The following is a 24,559-nucleotide window of genomic DNA, read 5'->3' on the forward strand; positions in this document are numbered from 1 at the left end:
ATAATATACTTGTCTGCATGGAGTTCTTCTTTAGGCCAGTTACATAGCTGTGCATGTGCCAGGTATTGATTCGCTCAATGTTTGGGTACTGATGTTGAAAATTCTAAACCTTTGTGACTTATTCTTATTTCCTGAATATGTAATGTCGCTATCAGCGGTTCATTTGGTGAAATTACTCACATCATACAAATATCTTGCCATGTTAATAGAGAAATTATTATTCTCGATAGATATTTGTATTTGTCTATGTCCATTCGCAAATAATTTCGCCAGCCGTCGGGTTTGCCATGTAACTCGCGAAGTAAATTTACCGTCGACTGAGGAGCCACGGTCTATTCAGATCGTTCTTTCTTCCTCTGGTGCTTTATTAACATCTTTATGACTAGTTGCGAACACAGAGCGCAGTAGAATTTCTTGCATAATCAGGTACTTTCATGTATTGAAATATCCTTTGAAAGAGGGTTGCCGCATTCCACTAAAAATTTGTTTCGTAGAGCGACATAGGGCGGACCAGCAGTAGACTGAAATTATGTTGTGTAAACGCACGAGATTTTGCGGCCATTTGTTACAGCACAGACATTTGCGCAGATATATGCGCACACAGATCCTCGCACGGGAACAGGCCTAAATAAATGCTTATCGATATCATGAGCGTCCATGGCAGCGCAAAGATATTGTGCTACATTTCGGGCCTGTAGTATTATCTATACCGATTGTGTTTGGATCGACGTGTTTAAAATTCAGGCACTGACAAACAAGGTAATAAATGTTTGTGGAGTACTGCTCCGTAATTTAACATTAAATGTGAGCTACGAAATCGCACCACAAATAATGTGAATGAATGTTGCAAATAAAATATTAGAAATCTGTCACTGCATGGATAACTTGTTGCTACCGAGCAAGTTAGCGTGCTAAACACCCAGAGGAGACAGCCTGTCATATGTGTAAAACTTCTGTAAATGCGCCAGCGATTATGACTACATATGGTTGTTTCACTGGAAATGATATATATATCATCATTGCGGTCCGGTATTGACAGGACAGCAGTTGTCGCCTGAATGTAGAGTAAGCTTCTCACGAAACGAAGCTAATTAAAGAATTTTAAGAGTTCGATGTGTTCGCAAATATAACATCGCATTTCTTGCGCAGTTTTATTTTGCTGGTTGTTTTGAATAGCGTCCGAAATGTGTTCTTCATGGGATTACCTGTCGAGATTTTTGTAGGCCATAGAGACAGACACAAAGGAAAAGCGAGAACTGATAAGAATTTGCGGGGCACACTTGGTTAAGTTTATTGATATAAACAAAGTCTGTCTAATCCAGATCTAGTTAACTGAATTGTATTTAGTTTGTCAGTGTCTACCCCGTTTCGAACTTGATAAAAGATATGAAATAAAAGCACGTATAATGCCTCGTTCAACTTTGGATTTTAAAATTAGGTTGTCTTTCAGTTTCGATTTTCGTTAACTTCATTTGCGTGGGTGTTCGTTATATGCATTCCAATGTAGGTTTCTACCTTGCAGAATGACTTCAGTTGGTCGGGGCCGTGGAAGAGTGGCGTATACCGCCCCACTGCGACGTCCTGGCCAGCCTGCTAATGCACCAGACTATGTTCAGACTATGAACGCACTAATGTCAGACGTGGACTTTGCGGAAAACATGCTGGATTATGTGGAACAGCAAGTGATTGCAGCATGCTCATCCGTCACTGCAACTGAGTATGTGTACTTTCATTTTGAAGTGAACATGTTTTGTTTATAGAATTTTCTTTTTTTTTTTTTCAATTTACGAACTATTACACAGACTGTGGCTTAATCTACATTTTTACCAAAAGCAAGTGTCGGTGCTATCCCTAATAGAATTCAGTGTTCAAGTTTGAAATCACTTGTTACCATAAGTTTAGTGGTGAGGTGGCACTAAATTGCAAATCTTTGCCCACTCGATCGGCAAAGACAAAAGCATATGTTTATATTGTAGGTCCTAGTTGGAGATAGTATTTACAAATTTTGGTTGTTATCAGAAATTGTTATGCCTTACGTGAAGGATCAGTGTGTACATTTTGTCTTTTCTTTAATTTTAATCTTCACACTCTCCTATCCCTTTGTGTTTTAAATTTCTTATTGAACTGGATTAGCACAGATGGTATAAAACTTAATTTAATATAAGAAAATTTTGAATAGTAAAAATGCTTTGTTATGGTGACACGATACAATTTAATTTATGCATATGTTGCATATAACTAACACAAATTGCCCTTGCTTTAAACTTTGAAAACACACAGATCACTGGGTGGTTTGTATGGTCAGATATCACAGTAATGTATGAACAAAACTAATAAACTTGGTAGAAAGCCCTTAAAATCTTGGATGCTCATATTGCTGAAAACTTGAACTGGTAGAAAGTTTTTTCCAATCGGCCATTTCACCCTGAAAATTTTTGCCAGTTTTGGGCACATACAAACCAGTATGTTAACATATTTTACACATTTTTGACAACCCAAAAATTTCATTAATTTTCTTACGCAGTTGGGAGTATTGACCGTTGCCTCACACTAAATTTGTATATTCATTAAAATTGTCAACAATACAATTCAGCTTGAGAGTAATAGGCATATGTATAAATACAGTACTAGGAGTAAGAAATTATATACACTTTCCATTTGTGGCACACAAAGGACATACGCAGCACAAAAAGGACAGTGATATTCATAAACATAATACTGTAAGAAGAAACGAGTTGCACAATCCATCACTCAGCCTTATTGCGGCATAGAAGTGAGTGAGATAATCTGTCCCAATCAATTCTGTGACTACTTAGTCAGTGATATAAGGAATTTGATAGATAATAAAATAAATTTCCAACACAAACTAAAATTTTATCTGCTTCACAACTCGTAGTGAAAATATTAGTGTCAAATGTTTAATACATTGACCCATTTGTAAGGTAATCATATGTTTGAAGTTGTTTTATACATGGGAGTTCGGTTCTTTAAAGAATCAAGGTTTTACTGGTAACTGAATTATACCATAACATTCTTTGACACCACTAAATGTGGGCTACATATTCCTAATCATGTTTATCATGAATATTGTCAAATGAACATGAATAGGGTGTTGTGTTTTAACTTTGGTATGTCTGATTTACTTTGTAGACCTCATAAATTTTATAGGAAAGACCCATGGCTTATGTTGTGGGGGCTTTGATGTCTTTACAGAACTTTTCCTCCTCAGATAAGCTAATTCTGATGTGTGTCCTAGCAGCTTTTGTGAATGTGCACAGTACCAGTAATGCCTTTATTCTGCTTTATTTTTTTCTGGGCCTAGGGAACGAAACGAGGCATCGGTATATTAGGGCCTACTTATATTATGATGCCATATGACATGAAGATGGCTTGCATGAATGACTTTTTTCCAGTTGTAGGCATCATTGCAATGTTTTGTTTATCAGTATGTCTGGTTGTTGTATATGGTACGGTGGGTATTTGATTTTTGTGATTGGTTCACATTGGTTTTTGTGTAATGCTATTTAAAATTTGTTTATAGTTATTGTCATTGCAGAGCCTTTTGGTAGCGGAGTTTGACATGCCAGTGTCCCTGCTTTGGGAAAAGAGAAAAATGTTAGCTTCCACATTTCAGATGACACTTGTCTCTCTGATAAGTCTCTGTAGTGACAGAAGCAATTGATGGGACGTGATTTACATGTCTTAAATGTAGTAACCTAACTGTGTCCTCTACTATGACTAGGGACGGGTTGTTGGCATGATAAAGTGTGGCAGTTAGTTAGAAAGAGTATGTGGTTTGACTGGTTGAAATTTGGTTTGTATAAAATTTTAAATTTGTGTTGTTTACTTTGCTTAAGGTGGAGTATACATTTTGTCTATATTGAGGAGTGTGTCGCCCGCATCTCGTGGTCGTGCGGTAGCGTTCTCGCTTCCCACGCCTGGGTTCCCGGGTTCGATTCCCGGCGGGGTCAGGGATTTTCTCTGCCTTTTGGTGGCTGGGTGTTGTGTGATGTCCTTAGGTTAGTTAGGTTTAAGTAGTTCTAAGTTCTGGGGGACTGATGACCATAGATGTTAAGTCCCATAGTGCTCAGAGCCATTTGAACCATTTGAGGAGTGTGTCATTAAAAAGAGAGACAGATGTTATTTTGGTAGGGAGATTTGTAGAGATGTAATTAGTAGTAGGGAAAAATTGGAAGTGGAAGATTTGTAGTAGAAATTCACAAGTCTTGTTTTGCTGACTTTATATGTCATCCTTGCTAAGCCTACAGTTGGGTTATGGTGCATTTGTTTTGGGTAAGGCTGAGGGGACGTGGTATTAAAAGCTATTGAGAAAAGGGGTGCTGCCACTTTATCAGATATTACTAAGGAAAATAACAGAGGAAGAGATGTGACCTGGTGGCTTAGTGGTAGTATCAGACTAGTCTGGTCTGGGGTTAAGAACCTCTCACTTCTGGCAATGTTTGTTGACATGAAAAATGCCAAGGTAGACCATGGTTTGGAGTCTGTTAAACCAGAGGTCTTCCAAAAACTGGCTGGATGTGTCAGTTCGGGGTTGGAGGAAGGTGATAACGCACCAACTCCAATAGGGCCGTAAATGGAAAAAGTGTACTTAAGTGTGACCGGCTTTTGAGTTGTGTGTTACAGTAGTTAATTGTTTGTGCAATGAATGACGGGAAATGAGCACGATGAATGACGTCTGATGATTAGACGTGGCGGCATAATGAAATGTATTGTGCAGAATGTTGTTGTGGTGTCACCGCCAGACACCACACTTGCTAGGTGGTAGCCTTTAAATCGGCCGCGGTCCGTTAGTATACGTCGGACCCGCATGTCGCCACTATCAGTGATTGCAGACCGAGCGCCGCCACACGGCACGTCTAGTCTAGACTCCCTAGCACTCGCCCCAGTTGTACAGCCGACTTTGCTATCGATGGCTCACTGTCTACATATGCTCTCGGTTGCCGAGACGACAGTTTAGCATAGCCTTCAGCTACGTCATTGGCTACTACCTAGCAAGGCGCCATATTCAGTTACTATAATCTGAACAGATAAAATTGTGAATCGTGTATCGTCAAGAGCGATGTTCATCATTAATGGATGAAAGTTAAGTATGAAACTAATTACGTCTGCTTTCTGAATTCTAATTCCTTGTCATGTTCCAGACCTCACGTCATTAGAGTTCTTCCCTCCTCACGCCAGCCTGCGTGAGCTAAAAAGCGTGCATTTCAGCCTCCTCTAGTAACACGGTGTTGGCTCTTCTGCCAACACAACAGTTGTCATATAGAATAAGATATTCTGTAAAATTTAAACTGTGGTCTAAGGCTTCAGCATAACTACAACCTCAAAAATACCCCAAAAGTTTTCAAAACAATCATTGGTTTATGCTACTGATCAGTCTGTCACCACATACAGTTTTCCTCCAGTCACATTCGTTGGCTTAACCAACTTGAAACCAAACTGTAACATTTCAACCTAACCTAGACCTTCAACTACATTACAGATTGGTCCATCGCCACAACCAGTTTTCCTGCAGGAACATTAGTTGACATCGCCATCTCACAACCAAAGTATTACATTGTAACGTGAGACAATATCCCAAGAAATCCTCCAAGAAACATACGATTGAAGAAATATGTATGAAAACCATTAACCAACTTTATAATCCGTAATAGGCAGATCTATAACCATCAGTCTCTCACTGTGTGTCGAAAACAAAAGTAACAAATTTGTATGTTCTGCTGAAACAATTAGATTCAGCAGCTCCGATTGCCTACTGTATATTATCACCCAGTTGGCTATCACCTACAAAAACTACTGACCAGCTGCAGCATCCGGCAGGGGTTAACGGTAACGTCCGATTCCACCCGTCTGCTTTGACCAATGACGTCACCAATATGGAGGAAACGACTCTTCACAACAACTCCCACATCGTGACTATGACGTCATTACGTAAACATGACAACAAACACAAAAGTAGATAGAAAAAACTGTCAAACACATATTCCTCCAATAATATAATTAAACTAACGGGACAAGCATGGGAAGTTGGGGGTTTTTGGGTGGGGACAAACTAAAGATGAGCACATGCCACTAAACCAAACAACAAAAATGATAAAACAACACTACCACAACCTTCCCAAAATCAACTAAAAACAATATCCACAGCCACACCAACAGAATAAACTACAACCAAATAAAATTTGACTTACATATCTGAAAGTTGTGCCAAATTATTAAGTTTCTTATAAGGTTCAAAAATACATGCTAATTTACTATATTCATAAAATAGTTAATTTACAAAATCAAAATTTCTTTAAATTTTAAAATCTAACGTTTTCACCTTTTGAAAAAAGTATGTAGTTAACTGTACACAATTTGTTAATGTGTGTGCCAAATTTCATGGTGGTGTTCCAATGGGAACATATGAAGATAAATTTTATTTTACTGCAATTTGCTGTGCAAAAGTGCATCACAACTTCTGCAGGTGGTTCATAAAACCTAATTTTAAATGAAATTATTGTATCCGAACTAAGCAGACTTCAGTTTATGATTTTAACAATGAAATAAAACAACCTAAATAGTGTAAGGGATATTATGTCTTTTTCATTTTATATAACTTTGAATTTGGTTTTTTAGTTTTGCAACACAACAGAAGATAAGTGATGTGTCGGCAGCTGGGCCAACACCTTGTAGATCGAAGTGGCTGAAAGTGCACGCTAAACTAACGCAGACGGGCGCGAAGTACTGGAACATGAGACTTATTAATGAATAAGAAGAAAAGTACGTAGCTGGAATAAGATACTTAACTTTATTCTCTTGTTGGAATACATCTCTTGAATAGTAGTAAGCTATAAGCACTGATACAAATGGCGCCTTGCTAGGTAGTAGCTATGGAATAAGCTGAAGGCTATTCTATCAGTCTCTCGGCAAATGAGAGGAAGACTTGGTAGGTCTGGTCGCAAGCTATGTCGTCCGTACAACTGGGGCGAGGTCTAGTCCGTGTCTTCTGACCTGCCATGTGGTGGCGCTAGGTTTGCGATTACACAGTGGCGACACGCGGGTCCGACATGTACTACAGGACCGCGGCCGATTTAAGTTACCACCTAGCAAGTGTGGTGTCTAGCGGTGACACCACATTCCTCCCCCGCAAATCGGCGAACGGTCGTGAGATAAGGCTTCCGCCCGCCGTGGGGAGGACCCCATGTTGACGTATGCGATGAGGTGGGGAGCCTAACAACAGGCGAGGCCGTGCCACCCGCACCCGGCCATTCGGTCCGAGGGGAGCTAGGAAACGCCTGCAAACCTAGTCCAGGGTGCACGTCAACCTGAGGTGTATGCGCACGTAATGAGACAGAAGGGTCGACCTCCATGTGGTCGGAGCACCCGACGGGCGAAGACGACATCTGGTCCGGAGCGGGCAAGAGGTCCATGGCGGAGGACGGCTGGTCACGGGAAGCGAGCGGCGGCGCGTGACCCAGGGAGGCGCCAGGCGGTTGCAGCGACGCGTCCACTGCGGGCGGCGCCGCCGGCGGCGGCTGCGGCGGCGGCGCGACGCCATGGGGCAAAATGGAAGGCAGCGTCGGTAACACCTGGGGATGAGGCGAGCCAGTAGATGGGTCCCCAGGGCGCTGACCTGACGGCTCCGTCGCTGAAAGCAGACGGGGAGCGGCAGAACCCAGGCGACGACAGAGGCGCAGCTGATTGAGATGCCGACGCACCTCACCAGAGGCCCCCAAAACCAAATACATCGCGCGGCCGAGGCAGCGAAGAATGCGCCCTGCGAGCCAACGCTGTGAACCGCGATAGTTGCGATAATAGACAACGTCGCCAGGAGCAAAAACAGGAGTCTGCCGCTGCACAGGAACCTGATGTGGCGGATGCAGCAAAGACATCAGGGTGCGATGAGATCGACCATGGAGCAATTCAGCCGGCGAGCGACCATCGCGGGGCTGAGAGCGATACGATGACAAAAAGAGTAACAAAGCGTCCTCCCGAGAATGCGATTCTTTCAATTTCAACATCTGTGACTTGAAAGTCCGGACCAATCGTTCCGCGGCACCGTTGGACTGAGGCGAAAACGGCGCGGATGTCAGATGTTGAATACCATTGGCCTTGCAGAATGACTGAAAGTCTGCGGACATGAATTGTGGGCCATTGTCGGAAACAATAGTCTGCGGAAGACCTTCAATGCAAAAGATAGCAGACAAGGCTTGGATTGTGGCAGAAGACGTCGTGGAAGACATCCGGACAACAAAAGGAAAATTACTGAAAGCATCGACCACAACCAACCATCGAGCATTCCAGAATGGACCAGCAAAATCGATATGCAAGCGTTGCCAAGGGTAAGTGGCTTTCGGCCATGCAAAGAATTTCCGCGGCGGTGCGGATTGTTGTTCGGCACACGCCACGCAAGAGGAGCACATATTTGTAATCGCAGCATCGATGCCGAACCAAGTACAGTGCTGACGAGCAAGTTGTTTCGTACGCACTATACCCCAATGTCCTTGGTGAAGAAGCCTTAAGACAGAGGACTGTAACGATCGTGGGACCACGACTCGGGATTGATCATTATCGGAACGCAACAACAAAACACCACGTCGTACAAAAAGTCTCTCCTTGTGAGCAAAAAAACGGCGAACCAAAGGATCTGCGATCCGTGACTTTGACAAGGGCCATTGCGTAGCAACAAAACGCAAGACAGTAGCAAGGACAGGGTCAGCAGCTGTGGCTGTAGCTACACGACGAAAATCAATCGGAAACGATGCGACCACGTCATCGGCTTCCGAATCAATGAACATGCAAGCAAGTTCGGAAGAATCGAATGCTTTATCCTCAGCAACAGGCAAACGGGACAACGCATCAGCGTTGCCGTGCTTAGCAGTGGACCGATACAAGATATCGTAGCGGTACTGCGAGAGAAAAAGTGACCAGCGAATGAATTTCTGCGCTGTACGTGGAGGTACAGGCTTGGTCGGATGAAAAAGCGATGTCAAAGGTTTGTGGTCGGTGATGATTGTAAAGTGACGACCATACAAAAAGTCATGGAACTTGGTAACACCAAACACGAGAGCTAAAGCTTCTTTCTCTATTTGTGAATAATTTCTTTGCGCAGAGGAGAGCAATTTGGACGCAAAGGCAATAGGGCGATCATGCGAGCCATCTTTGTGCGCAAGCACAGCACCGATCCCGAAATCCGATGCATCTACCATCAACAAAAGGGGTTTTCGGGGATCGAATGGCGTAAGGCAAGTATTTGAAAGTAACGCCGATTTCAACTGGCGAAAGGCGCGTTCGCATTCCGTCGTCCAGACGAACGGAACACCTTTACGGCGTAAGCGATGAAGCGGAGCTGAAATGGAAGAAGCATTGCGCACAAACTTAGCATAGTAATTAATTTTACCCAGCACACTCTGTAGCTGTTTCAAATTCTGCGGAGCAGGTAAGTCCTGTATGGCACGGAGGTGCTCTGGACTCGGATGTATACCTTGGGCATTTATGACATGCCCCAGGTAGGGTAAGTCCCGAGCAAAGAACACACATTTGTCCTGTCTCAAGCGAAGACCATTCTGACGCAATACCTGAAATAATGTTCGGAGATTTTGCAAATGTTCTGCTTCTGTCTGTCCTGAGATCACAATATCGTCCAGATAGTTCGCAGCAGTAGGGACCGACGCACAAATAGTTTGTAAATATTGCTGAAACAATGCAGGAGCGGATGCACACCCGAATGGCAGTCTTTTGAAGCGATACAAGCCAAGATGCGTATTTACCACTAAGACGCGCTGGGATTCTTCGTCCACAGGTATCTGCAAGTACGCATCTGCTAGGTCCAATTTTGAAAAATATTTTCCCGGGCACAGTTTGTCAAAAAGATCTTCCGGGCGGGGCAAAGGAAAAGTAGCAGTCACAAGTTGTGGATTCACAGTGGCCTTGAAGTCCACACAAAGTCTCAGTTTTCCGGAAGGTTTTGGCAAAATTACTAAGGGTGAGGCCCAGAGAGAAGCCTGCACACGTTCAATTACACCTTGAGATTCTAAATCGTGCAATGTTCTTGCGACCTCATCACGCAATGCGTGGGGAACATTGCGCGCTCTGAAAAATTTCGGTTGCGCGTTGTCTTTCAGTTCCAAATGTGCTGCATAGTTCTTAGCGCAACCAAGGTCCGGTGCAAAAATGTCTGCAAATTCTTCACAAAGACTAGAAACACTGGCGGAAGGCACAGTCTGATTCACTGATAGGACCTGATTTACTATAGACAAATTAAACAATTGAAACAAATCTAAGCCAAACAAGTTCACTGCAGTAGAAGAACGAAGAACGTAAAATGATACAAGTTTTGTTTGTCCCTTGTATGTTGCAAGAAGGCTGCACTGTCCTAACACAGGGATCGGCTGTCCTGAGTAACTAGTTAACTTAACATGTGCGGCACGCAATGGCGGTTTGCCCAGTTGTTTGTACGTGTCGTGATTGAGCAATGAAACTGCAGCTCCGGTATCGAGCTGGAATGGGATCACTTTGCCTTCAAAGTCTAAGTCCACAAAAAGTTTATTGTCCTGCTGACGACAAGAGCGACTGTCACGTGCAAATTGAACTGATACAGGTACAGAAGCACTTGCGACTTTACGGGATTTCCTGCGACGTCGACACACACTTTTGGTGGGACGAACACAGTCACTGTTAGCTAAAGTGTCACTGGACGGGTGGGAATGAACTACATGAATGTCCATGGGTGAAGGTCCACGAGCCTGATTGTCCTGGGTGCGATTCCGGCGCGAAGCAAAAGGCCTGGAATTATTGCGATTGTCTGATCTAAGCTTTTTCTGGCAAACACTTTGAACATGTCCCTTCTTTTGACAGTAAAAGCAAATAGCTTGGCGTGACGGGCAATTTTCACGCGAATGTCTAGTTGCACACCGCGGGCATGATTTCACTGCAGTTGCTTGCTTACGCGGCGCACGTGTTTGCAAGGTAGGCTGCGACGGGCGCGAGGGCCGCTTAGCGTCCCGTGCAGCGGGCCCGGCGGGCCGATTAATGTGACACACTGCTGGCGAAGTTTCAAATGAGTCCTGAGCAAAGTCAAGTGTGTCTTGCCTATCCAATATGTCTATCACTTGTTGAAGGGAGGGATTTACGAGTTTCAAAATCTGTTCCCGTATGCGAACATCAGAAACGTTCTGTGCTATTGCATCACGCACCATAGTATCTGAATATGGGAGGCCACATTCACATTCAAAGGCGCACTCCCTAGTAAGTCCTTGCAAAGTTGCAACCCACCCCCTATTAGTCTGACCGGCCGTACGTTTTGTACGAAAGAACGTATACCGTTTTGCAACTACATTTACTGTTTCTTTGAAATAGGCATCTAAAGCCGACAAAATTTCCTCGTAGGTCAGAGTTGCTACGTCGCGTCGGGGAAACAATTTCACTATCACACGGTAGGTAGACACACCGACACAAGAAAGCAAAAACGGCTGCCGCTCTTTACCTTGAATTCTGTATGCTGCTAGGTGAAACTGGAACTGGCTGGCCCACTCAGTCCAGGTTTCGCACGTGGCCTCAAAGGGCCTAAATGGCGGTGCGACAGCGTTGTGTGGCTGCGGTAGCGATGAAGCGGCGGCTGCCGCATCGGTTTGCAGCGCACGTTGACCCTGGACGAGCTGTCCTAGGGCTTCCAATAACGCCTGCGTCTGCTGATTCTGCAAGCGAAAAAATTCGGACAGTACCTCTGGAGATTGCGGCGAAGCCATGACACAAGCAAATCAGAGCACAAAAAGGGAAAAAGAACAAATCAGTCCAAAGCAGAAAAAACACTTTCTCTCGTCGCCATGTGATGTGTCGGCAGCTGGGCCAACACCTTGTAGATCGAAGTGGCTGAAAGTGCACGGTAAACTAACGCAGACGGGCGCGAAGTACTGGAACATGAGACTTATTAATGAATAAGAAGAAAAGTACGTAGCTGGAATAAGATACTTAACTTTATTCTCTTGTTGGAATACATCTCTTGAATAGTAGTAAGCTATAAGCACTGATACAAATGGCGCCTTGCTAGGTAGTAGCTATGGAATAAGCTGAAGGCTATTCTATCAGTCTCTCGGCAAATGAGAGGAAGACTTGGTAGGTCTGGTCGCAAGCTATGTCGTCCGTACAACTGGGGCGAGGTCTAGTCCGTGTCTTCTGACCTGCCATGTGGTGGCGCTAGGTTTGCGATTACACAGTGGCGACACGCGGGTCCGACATGTACTACAGGACCGCGGCCGATTTAAGTTACCACCTAGCAAGTGTGGTGTCTAGCGGTGACACCACAATAAGTACTACCAATATGTAACAGTAAAATGAAAACATTCACTTCTACTGACATAATAACACACTTCAGTGAAGATCAGTTGTTGAAACTAATTTAACAAAGCACTGGAGGGGGAAAACGGAGGAGGTTCCAAGAATGCGGTAAATGTGATGCATGAGTCAGGTACACATATAGCAGCCATTCTGAAATGGAAGTAGTGGCATTGTATACAGAATGAAATAAATGTTGCTAGTGTCTGAGAACTCCAGCATAGAGGACTCCAGCATGAATCATCACTGTACTACAGTACTGGGTTTGTAAGGCGGTATTTAAGAAAAGTTGTACTTTCTCTACTCTTCATAATCAATCTTTTAATAAAAGGTAAATGAAGCAATTTTACTTTTTTATATCTCTTATAAGTTTCATCTTTTTGATGCCTGTAATTTCTTTCATTTGCTTCTTAAAAAGAAAACAAACTATGAATAAAAAGTGGTTAAAATTTTGTTGTAATCCCTTAAAGAAAAACTCGTGCCATGTGAGTAAGAATCTTAGAAATGTAACTTCTTCGATGATGGATCTGATCTTTGGTATTGAAGAAGGCAGGGAAATCTGCACTTCAAGTGGACTGAAATTATTTAAAGGTAGAAAACCTGAACTACTGTTAATGGAAAGCAAAGACTCTTATGGAAAGATGCATTTAAGTTGTAGCACGTCTGTTGACCCTGAGTTTGTGGATGTTGAAGGCAACTTGCATTTGTTGAATGCCTCTTTTGACTTCAATGGAAGAATCCCCAGCAGTAAAAAAGAAATGTATCAGCTCAAAGAAACATTGTGAAGGTAAAGCCAAAAAAATTACATGCAGAATATGTGAAACATTCTTTTAGGCAGAAACTGGTGATAATCAGGAAATATGTGGCTTTGATGATCCAAAAATGGAAATGATTGATCAGTTTAAAAACCATTTCGCACTTCTGACAGAAACGAAAAAATTTTAGTGTTGTGATCACTAACAAAGTTGCCATGCACTCGCATAGAGAGTTTAGAGTAAGCAACTACACGGCAAGAAAAACAAATAAATTAGTGGAAGGGAAGGGCAAACTCTACTCCTGATCTGCAGCTTGGACAGTCTTTGTCTGCCAAAACTGTTCGCTTAGTGAAAATTTTATTGTGATGATCATATTAGCAGGCAAATGCCTGGGAAAAAGGGTTACATTTCTGTGGGAAAAGATAGTGATGGCAAGCCTATGTGTGTTCTAAAAAGAGTAATTTTTGGGAATCCAAGAGAAATGTACATACTTTTCAAATCAAATAACCCACAAGTCCGAATTGGATTCTCAAAATTTGTTGAATTAAGGCCAAAAAATTGTATAATAGCTGGAACAAGTGGGACACACACTGCTTACATTTGTGCAGCTCATCAAAATGTGAAACTGATAGCTGGCACAAACTTCAGCAAGGTCACCATATCAGAATATGGAAGCTCACTTCCCACATAAAAACATTGTGTGTTCAAAATTATGTGCAACCCACCAGATACTCGGTGCTTCACAAATGAATGTGACTACTGCCCCGATGCCAAGCATTTTTAAAGACGCCCTCATTCCTGCACTTCAAGAGGAAATGATAGAAAACTTATCTTACAAACAGTGGCCACAGTGCATCCATTTGTTGTTTATAATAAGACAAAAAGTGGGAATAATGAAAAAAAATATTCCCACCTACAAAGGGTTTGTTTTATATAAGATAGTTTACACACAACACAGTACACATACATGTGTTCTAAAAGAGTTAATAAAGCTTGATTTTCCTAATTTGAAAAAAATAAATAAAATAAAAAAATGCTTCAGTGATGATTCATAGCAGAATACAATTTTGCTAACTTATGTCATCATGATGAAGATTTGGAGGCACTAAGGCCTCTGGGAAAGGACGGGGTGGGCTGCAATCTCAAAGGGTGCATGGCAAATACAGGACGTGTTTGGATCAAGGAACAGTCGGAATTGTAGTTGTAAATTGTTGTAGTTGTTCTTGGAAAGTCCCTGAGCTTAAAGCGCTAATAGAAAGCACAGAAGCTGATATCGTTATAGGTACAGAAAGCTGGCTAAATCCTGAAATAAGTTCTGCAGAAATTTTTACGAAGTCTCAGACGGTGTTCAGGAAAGATAGATTAGGCAGAATTGGTGGTGGAGTGTTTATGTCTGTCAGTAGTGGTTAATCTTGTAGTGAAGTCGAAGTAGATACTCCATGTGAATTGGTATGGGTGGAGGTTATACTTAACAGCCGAACTAAGTTAATAATGGGCTCCTTCTACCGACCCCCAGACTCCGATGATATAGTTGCTGAACAGTTCAGAGAAAATTTGAGTCTCGTAACAAATAAATACCCCACTCATATGGTTATAGTTGGTGGGGACTTCAACCTTCCCTCGATATGTTGGCAAAAATACTTGTTCAAAACCGGTGGTAGGCAGTAAACATTTTCCGAGATTGTCCTAAATGCTTTCTCCGAAAATCATTTTGAGCAGTTAGTCCACGAACCCACTCGAGTTGTAAATGGTTGCGAAAACACACTTGACCTCTTAGCCACAAACAATCCAGAGCTAATAGAGAGCATCATGACTGATACAGGGATTAGTGATCACAAGGTCGTTGTAGCTAGGCTCAATACCGTTTCTTCCAAATCCACCAGAAATAATCGCAAAATAATTTTATTTAAAAAAGCGGATAAAGTGTCACTAGAAGCCTTCCTAAGAGACAATCTCCATTCCTTCCGAACTAACTATGCAAATGCAGACGAGATGTGGCTCAAATTCAAAGATATAGTAGCAACAGCAATTGAGAGATTCATACTTCATAAATTGATAAGAGATGGAACTGATCCCCCATGGTACACAAAACAGGTCCGAACGCTGTTGCAGAGGTAACGGAAAAAGCATGCGAAGTTCAGAAGATTGCGAAATCCCGAAGATTGGCTAAAATTTACAGACACGCGAAATTTGGCACGGACTTCAATGCGAGATGCCTTTAATAGGTTCCACAACGAAACATTGTCTTGAAATTTGGTACAAAATCTGAAGAAATTCTGGTCGTTTGTAAAGTACACAAGCAGCAAGACGCAGTCAATACCTTCGCTGCGCAGTGCCAGTCAATACCTTCGCTGCGCAGTGCCGATGGTACTGTCGGTGCCGCTAAAGCTGAGTTATTGAACGCAGTTTTCCAAAATTCCTTCACCAGGGAAGACGAATGGAATATTCCAGAATTTGGAACACGAACAGCTGCTAGCGTGAGTTTCTTAGAAGTAGATACCTTAGGGGTTGCGAAGCAACTCAAATCGCTTGATACGGGCAAGCCTTCAGGTCCAGATTGTATACCGATTAGGTTCCTTTCAGATTACGTTGATACAATAGCTCCCTACTTAGCAATCATGTACGACCGCTCGCTCACCAATAGATCTGCACCTACAGATTGGAAAATTGCGCAGGTCGCACCAGTGTTTAAGAAGGGTAACAGGAGTAATCCATCGAACTACAGACCTATATCATTGACGTCGGTTTGCAGTAGGGTTTTGGAGCATATATTGTATTCAAACATTATGAATCATCTCGAAGGGAACGGTCTATTCATACGTAATCAGCATGGTTTCAGAAAACATTGTTCTTGTGCAACGCAGCCAGCTCTTTATTCGCATGAAGTAATGGCTGCTATCGACGGGGGATCTCAAGTTGATTCTGTATTTCTAGATTTCCGGAAAGCTTTTGACACCGTTCCTCACAAGCGACTTCAAGTCAAGCTGTGGGCCTATGGGGTATCGTCTCAGTTGTGCGACTGGTTTCGTGATTTCCTGTCAAGGAAGGTCGCAGTTCGTACTAATAGACGGCAAATCATCGAGTAAAATTGAAGTGATATCAGGTGTTCCCCAGGGAAGCATCCTGGGACCTCTGCTGTTCCTGATCTATATAAATGACCTGGGTGACAATCTGAGCAGTTCTCTTAGGTTGTTCGCAGATGATGCTGTAATTTACCATCTAGTAAGGTCATCCGAAGACCAGTATCAGTTTCAAAGCGATTTAGAAAAGATTGCTGTATGGTGTGGCAGGTGGCAGTTGACGCTAAATAACTAAAAGTGTGAGGTGATCCACATGAGTTCCAAAAGAAATCCGTTGGAATTCGATTACTCGATAAATAGTACAATTCTCGAGGCTGTCAATTCAACTAAGTACCTGGGTGTTAAAATTACGAACAACTTCAGTTGGAATGACCACATAGATAATATTGTGGGGAAGGCGAGCCAAAGGTTGCGTTTCATTGTCAGGACACTTAGAAGATGCAACAAGTCCACTAAAGAGACAGTTTACACTACACTCGTTCGTCCTCTGTTAGAATATTGCTGCGCGGTGTGGGATCCTTACCAGGTGGGATTGACGGAGGACATCGAAAGGGTGTAAAAAAGGGCAGCTCGTTTTGTATTATCACGTAGTAGGGGAGAGAGTGTGGCAGATATGATACGCGAATTGGGATGGAAGTCATTACAGCAAAGACGTTTTTCGTCGCGGCGAGATCTATTTACGAAATTTCAGTCACCAACTTTCTCTTCTGAATGCGAAAATATTTTGTTGAGCTCAGCCTACATAGGTAGGAATGATCATCAAAATAAAATAAGAGAAATCTGAGCTCGAACAGAAAAGTTTAGGTGTTCGTTTTTCCCGCGCGCTGTTCGGGAGTGGAATGGTAGAAAGATAGTATGATTGTGGTTCGATGAACCCACTGCCAAGTACTTAAATGTGAATTGCAGAGTAATCATGTAGATGTAGATGAATGACATTCTTACACTACTTAACGTGGAAATGAGTGTGTGCTGGTGTTGGCAGCACAGTAAAAAGGCTTGCAACCAAAGCTAGTCTGCAAAATCCTATCAATAATGAAATATTAACACTCTTCCAATTGTTTGGGTGGGGTAAGTAGTCATGCGATCAATCAAATTTTCTGTTCGTCAAATGATGAGCATGCAGCAGAAGAAAGGATATTGGCAAAAAGATTTTATGAAGCCTTAGCAGTCAGAGGGACTGAGAAATGACATGCGTTTATTCCTTTGAGCAAAGACAAGGTTAAAGCAAAAGTTGTTTCTGATTTTGAAGACTGTGACGTTCATAAAATTCAGATGGGTGCTTATGACAACATATGGTGGGTGGGTTGTGTGCTGTCAAAAGATGAAAAAGAAACAGAAGTAAATATTTTACTTATGCTTCTTGTGGACCAGCTCCTTCTTTTTCACACCCAAGAAGACCAGATGAATTGATTGTTCCAAAGAACTTCATAATTTGTAAAGTACACCCTATAATTGCCACTGGAATAATGTACAGACTATCAGATGAAGATATGCCAAAAGTCTCTCAGATTACTCCAGAATGAAATTTTTGCTCTGCAGCAGAGTGTGCACTGATATGAAACATCCTGGCAAATTAAAACTGTGTGTCAGACCGAGACTCAAACTTGGTACCTTTGCCTTTCGTGGGCAAGTGCTCTACCATCTGAGCTACCCAAGCACAACTTAGGACCCACTCTCCCAGCATTAATTCCGCCAGTACCTCGTCTCCTACCCTCCAAACTTCATCTACCAGGAAGTTTCATATCAGCGCATACTCCGCTGCAGAGTGAAAATTTCATTCTGGAAACAGGGTTGTTAGTTGTGGTTGGGTATCTCAGATGGTAGAACACTTGCCCGCGAAAGGCAAAGGTCCCCAGTTTGAGCCTCGGTCTGGCACACAGTTTTAATCTGCGAGGTAGTCTCACAGATTATATTGCAAAAGAATGTGTTGTTACATCTGTAATCTGTCTGTCACTATTGTTTTAGAGGACTAGATAATGTCATATAATGGAATAATGCGATATATAATCTTAGTCTAATAAGATAGTAATTTGATCATTATAAGGTTTTTCTTATTGAAGATGAATACAAAATTTCTCACTGAAAGTCACTGTAACAACTCATTGTTAAATAGTAACTGCTACACCAATGTATAATTACTAATATTAATTAATATGAATGTATTTATAAAATACAGCCACAGTTAAGTAAATTATTTGTAGTCTTATGCATGTAGTGTTTTGTTGTATGTTCAAATATTTTCATAATTAACCTTGGAAGACAAGTACAGACTGTAAATTCTAATAATGTAATATATTGTCATTAAATGAAAAATAACAATCATTCGACTGCCTTATATGGTTTTACCATGCAAGGTTTCCATTACAATTTAGTAATAAGTGTGCAGCCCTACTAACTGTGCTGGATTCTGTGCTTACCAGTACGATAAAATTCATTTTAATGTTCCCACTGGAATACACATTCATTCTTTCCAAAATGGGTTGTCTTTCTCTGGGTCAACTTTCCTAAAGTGCCGAGAAGTTCTGTGGCCTTGTATAAAACCTGACCACACAAAGGACTGATAAGTTTCACAACTCCAAGGGAATGTATATCTACATCTATTCTCCGCTAGCCACCAAGCAGTGTGTGGCGGAGAGCACTATTCGCGCCAAAGTCATAATCCCCCCCACCCCGTCCCCCGCCCTCCTGTTCCACTCGCAGATCGCGTGAGGGGAAAAACGACTGTCTGAATGCCTCAATATGAGCCCTAATTTCCCTTACCTTTGAATGGTGATCATTGCACAATTTGAAAGTTGGTGGTACTAATATGGGCTCTACATCCTCGGCGAAGATCGGATTTTGGAATTTAGTGAGCAGCCCCTTCTGTTTAACGCGTCGTCTATCTGCAGGTGTGTCCCACTTTAAACTTTCTATGAGATTTGTAATGCTCTCATGATGGCTAAATGTACCAGTCACGAATCTTGCCACTCTTCTTTTGACCTTCTCAATCTCTTGAATCACACCCAAGTAGTTCAAATGGCTCTGAGCACCATGGGACTCAACTGCTGAGGTCATAAGTCCCCTAGAACTTAGAACTACTTAAACCTAACTAACCTAAGGACATCACACACATCCATGCCCGAGGCAGGATTCGAACCTGCGACCGTAGCGGTCGCACGGTTCCGAACTGTAGCGCCTAGAACCGCTTGGCCACTCTGGCCGGCACACCCAAGTGGTAAGGGTCCCATACAGAGGAACAATACTCTAAGACTGGATGAACTAAAGTATTGTAAGCGATTTCCTTCATTGAAGGGCTGCATCACTTCAGGATTCTACCAATAAACCGCAATCTATAATTATAGAGTTCGCCTTACCCATTACTTGTGTAATTTGATTGTTCCATTTGAGATCATTTTGAATAGTCTTACCCATATAGTTGACAGATGTTACCGCCTCTAAAGACTGGGCATTTATTTTGTACTCATACATTAATGGGGATTTTCGCTTTGTTATATGCAGTAGGTTACACTTACTAATATTGTCACTTAACATAGAAAAATGTCCTTTCATGAGGGCTGTAGTGCATTTTCACTGGAGAAAAAGTGTATTTTTTGCTAGGAAAAATTGGGAAATTTTTTTTCCTGTCCACGTATACCCCCTGTGTGAAACTAGTAGCGCAGAGGCCCGGACCTCAGTCCTGTTCCAACTCCTCTCTCATGTTGTTCGTTGTACTCATCATTGTTTGATTCCTGATATTGCTACATCTAGGCTATTGATTTGGTTCACTCTCCGGACTTGTCATTCTGCCATGTTGTGTTTGTTGTCCATACATTGTTGTTGTCTTTCAGTGGAACTCTGCAACTCACCGTTGACACCATTAGCCGGTCAGCCAGTGTCTCCTGGTCGTGTCCGATTCCAGTACTGTAGTTTAGGTGTAAACTGAGTGGACAAAACCTTTAAAAGACATGATGTAACAGCATTGTGTACACGTCCTCCAACTGCTTTGTGACACATACACATGCTAGCAGCACACCCACATGAATACGCAAGTTGTAATTCGATGGTTGGCACATACAGAACATCTTACTGTGTGCCAGAGTGGGCGTGAAACTAACCAGTTGCATGTCAGTAGCCAAAGTTGCCACAGTGCTTGGAGGATATTGGCTAGATGCCATGGAATCAGCTTCGAGCTTTCTCAGCTTTCCTGAAATGAGGTTCGCTTGTTGAATTGGAATTAAACCCTTTCACCACTGCCTTTCTGAGTAAGATGCGGTTGGATTCCTGTTGATCGAAACTACTTCTCCCACCCTGTCTGTGGCCCTTTGTGCCTGTGACCATCTTGTTGACATCCTGTTGTCCATTACTCCTCGCCAGTCCCCAGATATGGTTCGTGGTGTCACTTTTCATAGGGACCTCAGCCTGCAAACTGATGAACTCCGGCCCATTCTGGAACAGTGGGTTGTTCACTTTGTTCAGCATGTGCAGAAAAGCCGAAAGGACAAAGGGTAAAAAACGAAATAAGAGGAGTTTGTAAAACTACTCAATTTGTTCTTATTCATGGACCTACTTTATTTTGTGGTGCGAAGTTAAATTTTTCTTTAATGAAAGTTTCTTCTTCCTCCAGTTTGGGTAACGGATGGGCACATTTATTCTGACGTTTGAGGATGGTACCCTCTTGGAGTTAGTCAAAGTTATTGTTTTTCAAGTATGATGTGAAGCTGTACCTCCAGCCACCCATGAGGTGCTTTCGAAGCCGTACATCCAGCCACCCATGAGATGATTTTGGTGTTTGTGTTTCTTCCTGTGCAGCGAACCCTGTATGTGATGAGTGTAGACACCTACCTCATGGGGGGAGCACATATGTTCCACGACCATGTGCATTAGTTGTCATGACCATCACTCTCCATAGTCGCCAGATTGTCCAGTTTATAAGAAGAAAAAGGAGATACAGTAGTGTTATTTCAGGTGTTTCTATTATGCAGTCATCCACTTTTATTCATGTTTATCTCAAGTGGGGCAAAGACCCACATTGCAGGGCTCTACCATAAGACTATCAACAGGGCTACTTCAGAAATATGACGTCTTCACCCTAAGACATCTAACTTTGCCTGTGTTGTGTCCTTCTCCTGGCTCCTTAAGCCAGTCCCATCCCTTTTCCCTTTTCCAATCCCCAGTGATTCCTGTGTCCTACCTTCTGGGTGTTGCTCTCCATACCCAACTGGAGAAGTGCCACTGTCCTTGGCACCTGCAGGGTACGAGGCACCCCACTGGACTTGCCAAGCTGCCCCCCCCCCCCCCCCCCCCCACCCCCACCCCCAGCATCTTGCAGACTCAAGGCCTCCTGCCACAAGTTGGCTTCAGGACCCACATTCTGTGTACCCCAAGGTTGCTTCCTCTCTCTCCACTGATTCTCTCAATCCCTTCTCGCCTCACGAAGACCAGGTTACCCTGCTGGCCTTTTCATCTCACTGGTCATGTTTACACACTCTTTGTCAGGTTGTATTGATGAAGTCGTGCTGCTGACATTGCTATCCCCTACTTGAAGGCTCCTTTCGCTGCTGGCCAGTCCTGTGTTGGAGCACGGCCATTGCCACCGCCATCTGTAATGGCTGTCGAGTCTTGCAATGCCTTAAGTAGCACTTGTCCCTTACCGATCTTGTTATCTTTAAACAACTTTGTGCCCAAGGCTGTTACTTAATGAAACAGAGCAAGCAGGTTGGTTGGGAGCACTTCATCTTCACCCTAGGTTCTTCTGTCACTTCACACGGGTGTGGGATATGCCCTGCACCCTCCAAGGTTGCCATTGTAGGCCTTCCCATCTTGGGGGGCCTTTGTACAGAGATCTGTTAGTTCCCACAGAACACAGCCCATTTTGTGATGACTTGGTGTCAGGTTCCTTCCGGCCACTGTCTTCCTCCAGAAACAGTGGGCCTAAGCATCCCATTCATGTATTACCTTGTCAGGTGAACCTTCTACTGTGTGAGAACTCCTTCTGGCCCTATCCTCTTCCCATGACTCAGCTTCTGTCCTTGATTGCATCCATAACCGGTTGATTCAGCATCTCAAACATCAACAAAGGCAGTATTTCCACTGGGTGTTCAACTGGATTTGGCTCCAAGGTGTTTTTCCCTCACAGTGGAGGGACAGTATTGTGGTTCCTGTCCTTAAGCCCGTTAAGGATCCGTTGCCTCCCAGTAGCTACTGACCATTCAGCCTTACTGTTGTCCCTTAAAGTTATTTGAATGAATGGTTGCTTGTTGGCTCTGTAGGGTCCTCGAATCTTTGGACCATTTGTCTCCTTACCAGTGCCACTTTCGGGAGGGACGGTCTCTGTTCAATCAGCTACTTCGGTTGGAAACCACAGTTGGGTGGGTCTTTCCTCAGTGCTGCCATCTTGATGCTATTTTCTTTTATCTTTGTAAATCCTATGACAGGATGTACCACCCTCACATCCTACTTCCACCCTATGAATGGTTTTTTTTGGGCCCTCTAAATTTTTCACTCGCCACTTCCTGTCCCACTGGTCATTCCGAGTTCGGGTTGGCACCTTTCTCAGCTCACCACGGACCAGGAGAATGGTGTTCCACAGGGTTCCGTATAAAGTACCCTCATGTATGTTAATGGACTGGTGGCCTCTGTCAAACCGCTGGTCACTCCTGCTCTGTATGTGTATGATTTCTGTATCTAATCCAGTTCCCAGTCGGTGGACTCTGTGGAGCTACCCCAGGCATGTTTCTGTGGGGTCTTTCTCATGGTTTTCAGTTCTATGCCATAAATCACTGGTGGTTATTTCTGTTGCTGTTCTATGGTCCACAATGATCTGGAGCTCTACCTCGACACCCAACATCTGACTGTGGTCCCCCATTTCAGTTTCTTGGGTCTTCTTTTTGACAACAACCTTACTTAGTTGCCTCATATCTGCCTTTTGAAGATTGGCTGTTTCCATAAACTCAATGTTCTTCACTTCCTTGCCCACACCTCTTGGGCCACAGATTGTTTGACTCTTCTCTGTCTTTATGGGACCTTAGTTCTGTCCCATATGGAATATGGTTGTCAAGTTTATGGCTCAGCTGCCTCTTCCACACTGCTCCTCTTGGACCCAGTCAACCATTGTGGTATCTGTTTGGCCCCTAGTGTCCTTTGCAGTAGCCCTGTTGATAGTCTTATGGTAGAGCCCTGCAATGTGGGTCTTTGCCCCACTTGAGATAAACATGAATAAAAGTGGATGACTGCATAATAGAAACACCTGAAATAACACTTTGTAACATTGTTTTATTGCAGCCAAGCTACCCCATATAATATTGAACTTAATATCTCCTAAATTTGAGCAGCATGCTTGTAAATCCGTCCGAACAGACCTCGGGAGGCCCAACGGTACCAATCGGCCGCTGTGTCATCCTCAGCCCAAAGGTGTCACTGGATGCAGATATGGAGGGCCATGTGGTCAGCACACCGCTCATCTGGCATTATGTCAGTTTACACGACTGGAGCTGCTACGTCTCAGTCTCAGTCAAGTAGGCTCAGTTTGCCTCATATGGGCTGGGCGCACCCCGCTTGCCAACAGCACTCGGCAGACCAGCTGGTCGCCCATCCAAGTGCTAGCCCAGCCCGACAGCACTTAACTTCAGTGATCTGATGGGAACCGGTGTTACCACTGCGGCAAGGTCGTTGGCATGCTTGTAAATACTGATACAAAAATAATTCTTTCTTCTCCATGAATGGAGGAGAACTGGGGTAACCAGAAAGAAAAATTATAGCCTAATCATAAAGAAAGAGTTCGGTGACAGAAGCTAAGGTATCTAGGTACCTCTATTGTGTTTTGTCAGCTACTCTGAGAATGGTATGTTATAGAAGCGTACTGTGTTCATCCCTGTGGGTTTTGACAATTTCATTATCATATTGTCATTGAATGCGCCTTCCAGTATCTGAGTAAACGTGTAGGCTCCTCAAAGTTTTTTTGTAAAACACATTTTCATAGCCTTCCACTTGGTGTATTGAAATTATTTTGGCCAAAAAGAGTCATAGTGAGTTTTTGGTTTTTCCCTGCACTTTTACTAGAGAAAAGTCATTGAGTGATGCAGAAATCTGAATCTTCCTTAAAGTCTCAGACTCTTGTCCATCTTACTCAGATACTTTTTAACTCAGTAGTAAGTCCATATTTATATCTGAGCTATTGTCATGGACTGACAAGTCTGATTCTGACAAATAATCAGTTGGGCTGTTTGACCAGTTTTCTTTTTTGGCATTTATGTAGTGAAAGCTAGCATATGTTGTTTTATTTCTATCACACACTCTTTCCATTGTCACATCTTTCCTTCTCACTAACAAGCTTTTCTTTTCCCATGGGTTCTTCTTTTATTAGTTATTTATTGCTTGTCAATGTTAGAAGTACACATTTAATTACTTTGACCA

At 43.0% G+C, this 24,559-nt stretch overlaps 1 protein-coding gene and 1 pseudogene across 1 annotated transcript in view; one reads left to right on the forward strand and one right to left on the reverse strand.

Moving 5' to 3' along the window:
- The first annotated feature begins 1,045 nt into the window (after positions 1 to 1,045).
- Positions 1,046 to 24,559, forward strand: part of LOC126210301 (uncharacterized) — a 66,261-nt gene continuing 42,747 nt past the window's right edge. The window contains exons 1-2 of the mRNA XM_049939496.1: positions 1,046 to 1,065; positions 1,523 to 1,717. Of these exons, the coding sequence (XP_049795453.1) occupies positions 1,524 to 1,717 (194 nt within the window). The 5' untranslated portion in view covers positions 1,046 to 1,065; position 1,523. The remainder of the gene's footprint in view (positions 1,066 to 1,522; positions 1,718 to 24,559) is intronic.
- Positions 23,703 to 23,820, reverse strand: LOC126210784 (5S ribosomal RNA; annotated as a pseudogene).

This window comes from Schistocerca nitens, chromosome 10 (genome assembly GCF_023898315.1).
Source record: "Schistocerca nitens isolate TAMUIC-IGC-003100 chromosome 10, iqSchNite1.1, whole genome shotgun sequence".
Taxonomy (NCBI): Eukaryota; Metazoa; Arthropoda; class Insecta; order Orthoptera; family Acrididae; genus Schistocerca; species Schistocerca nitens.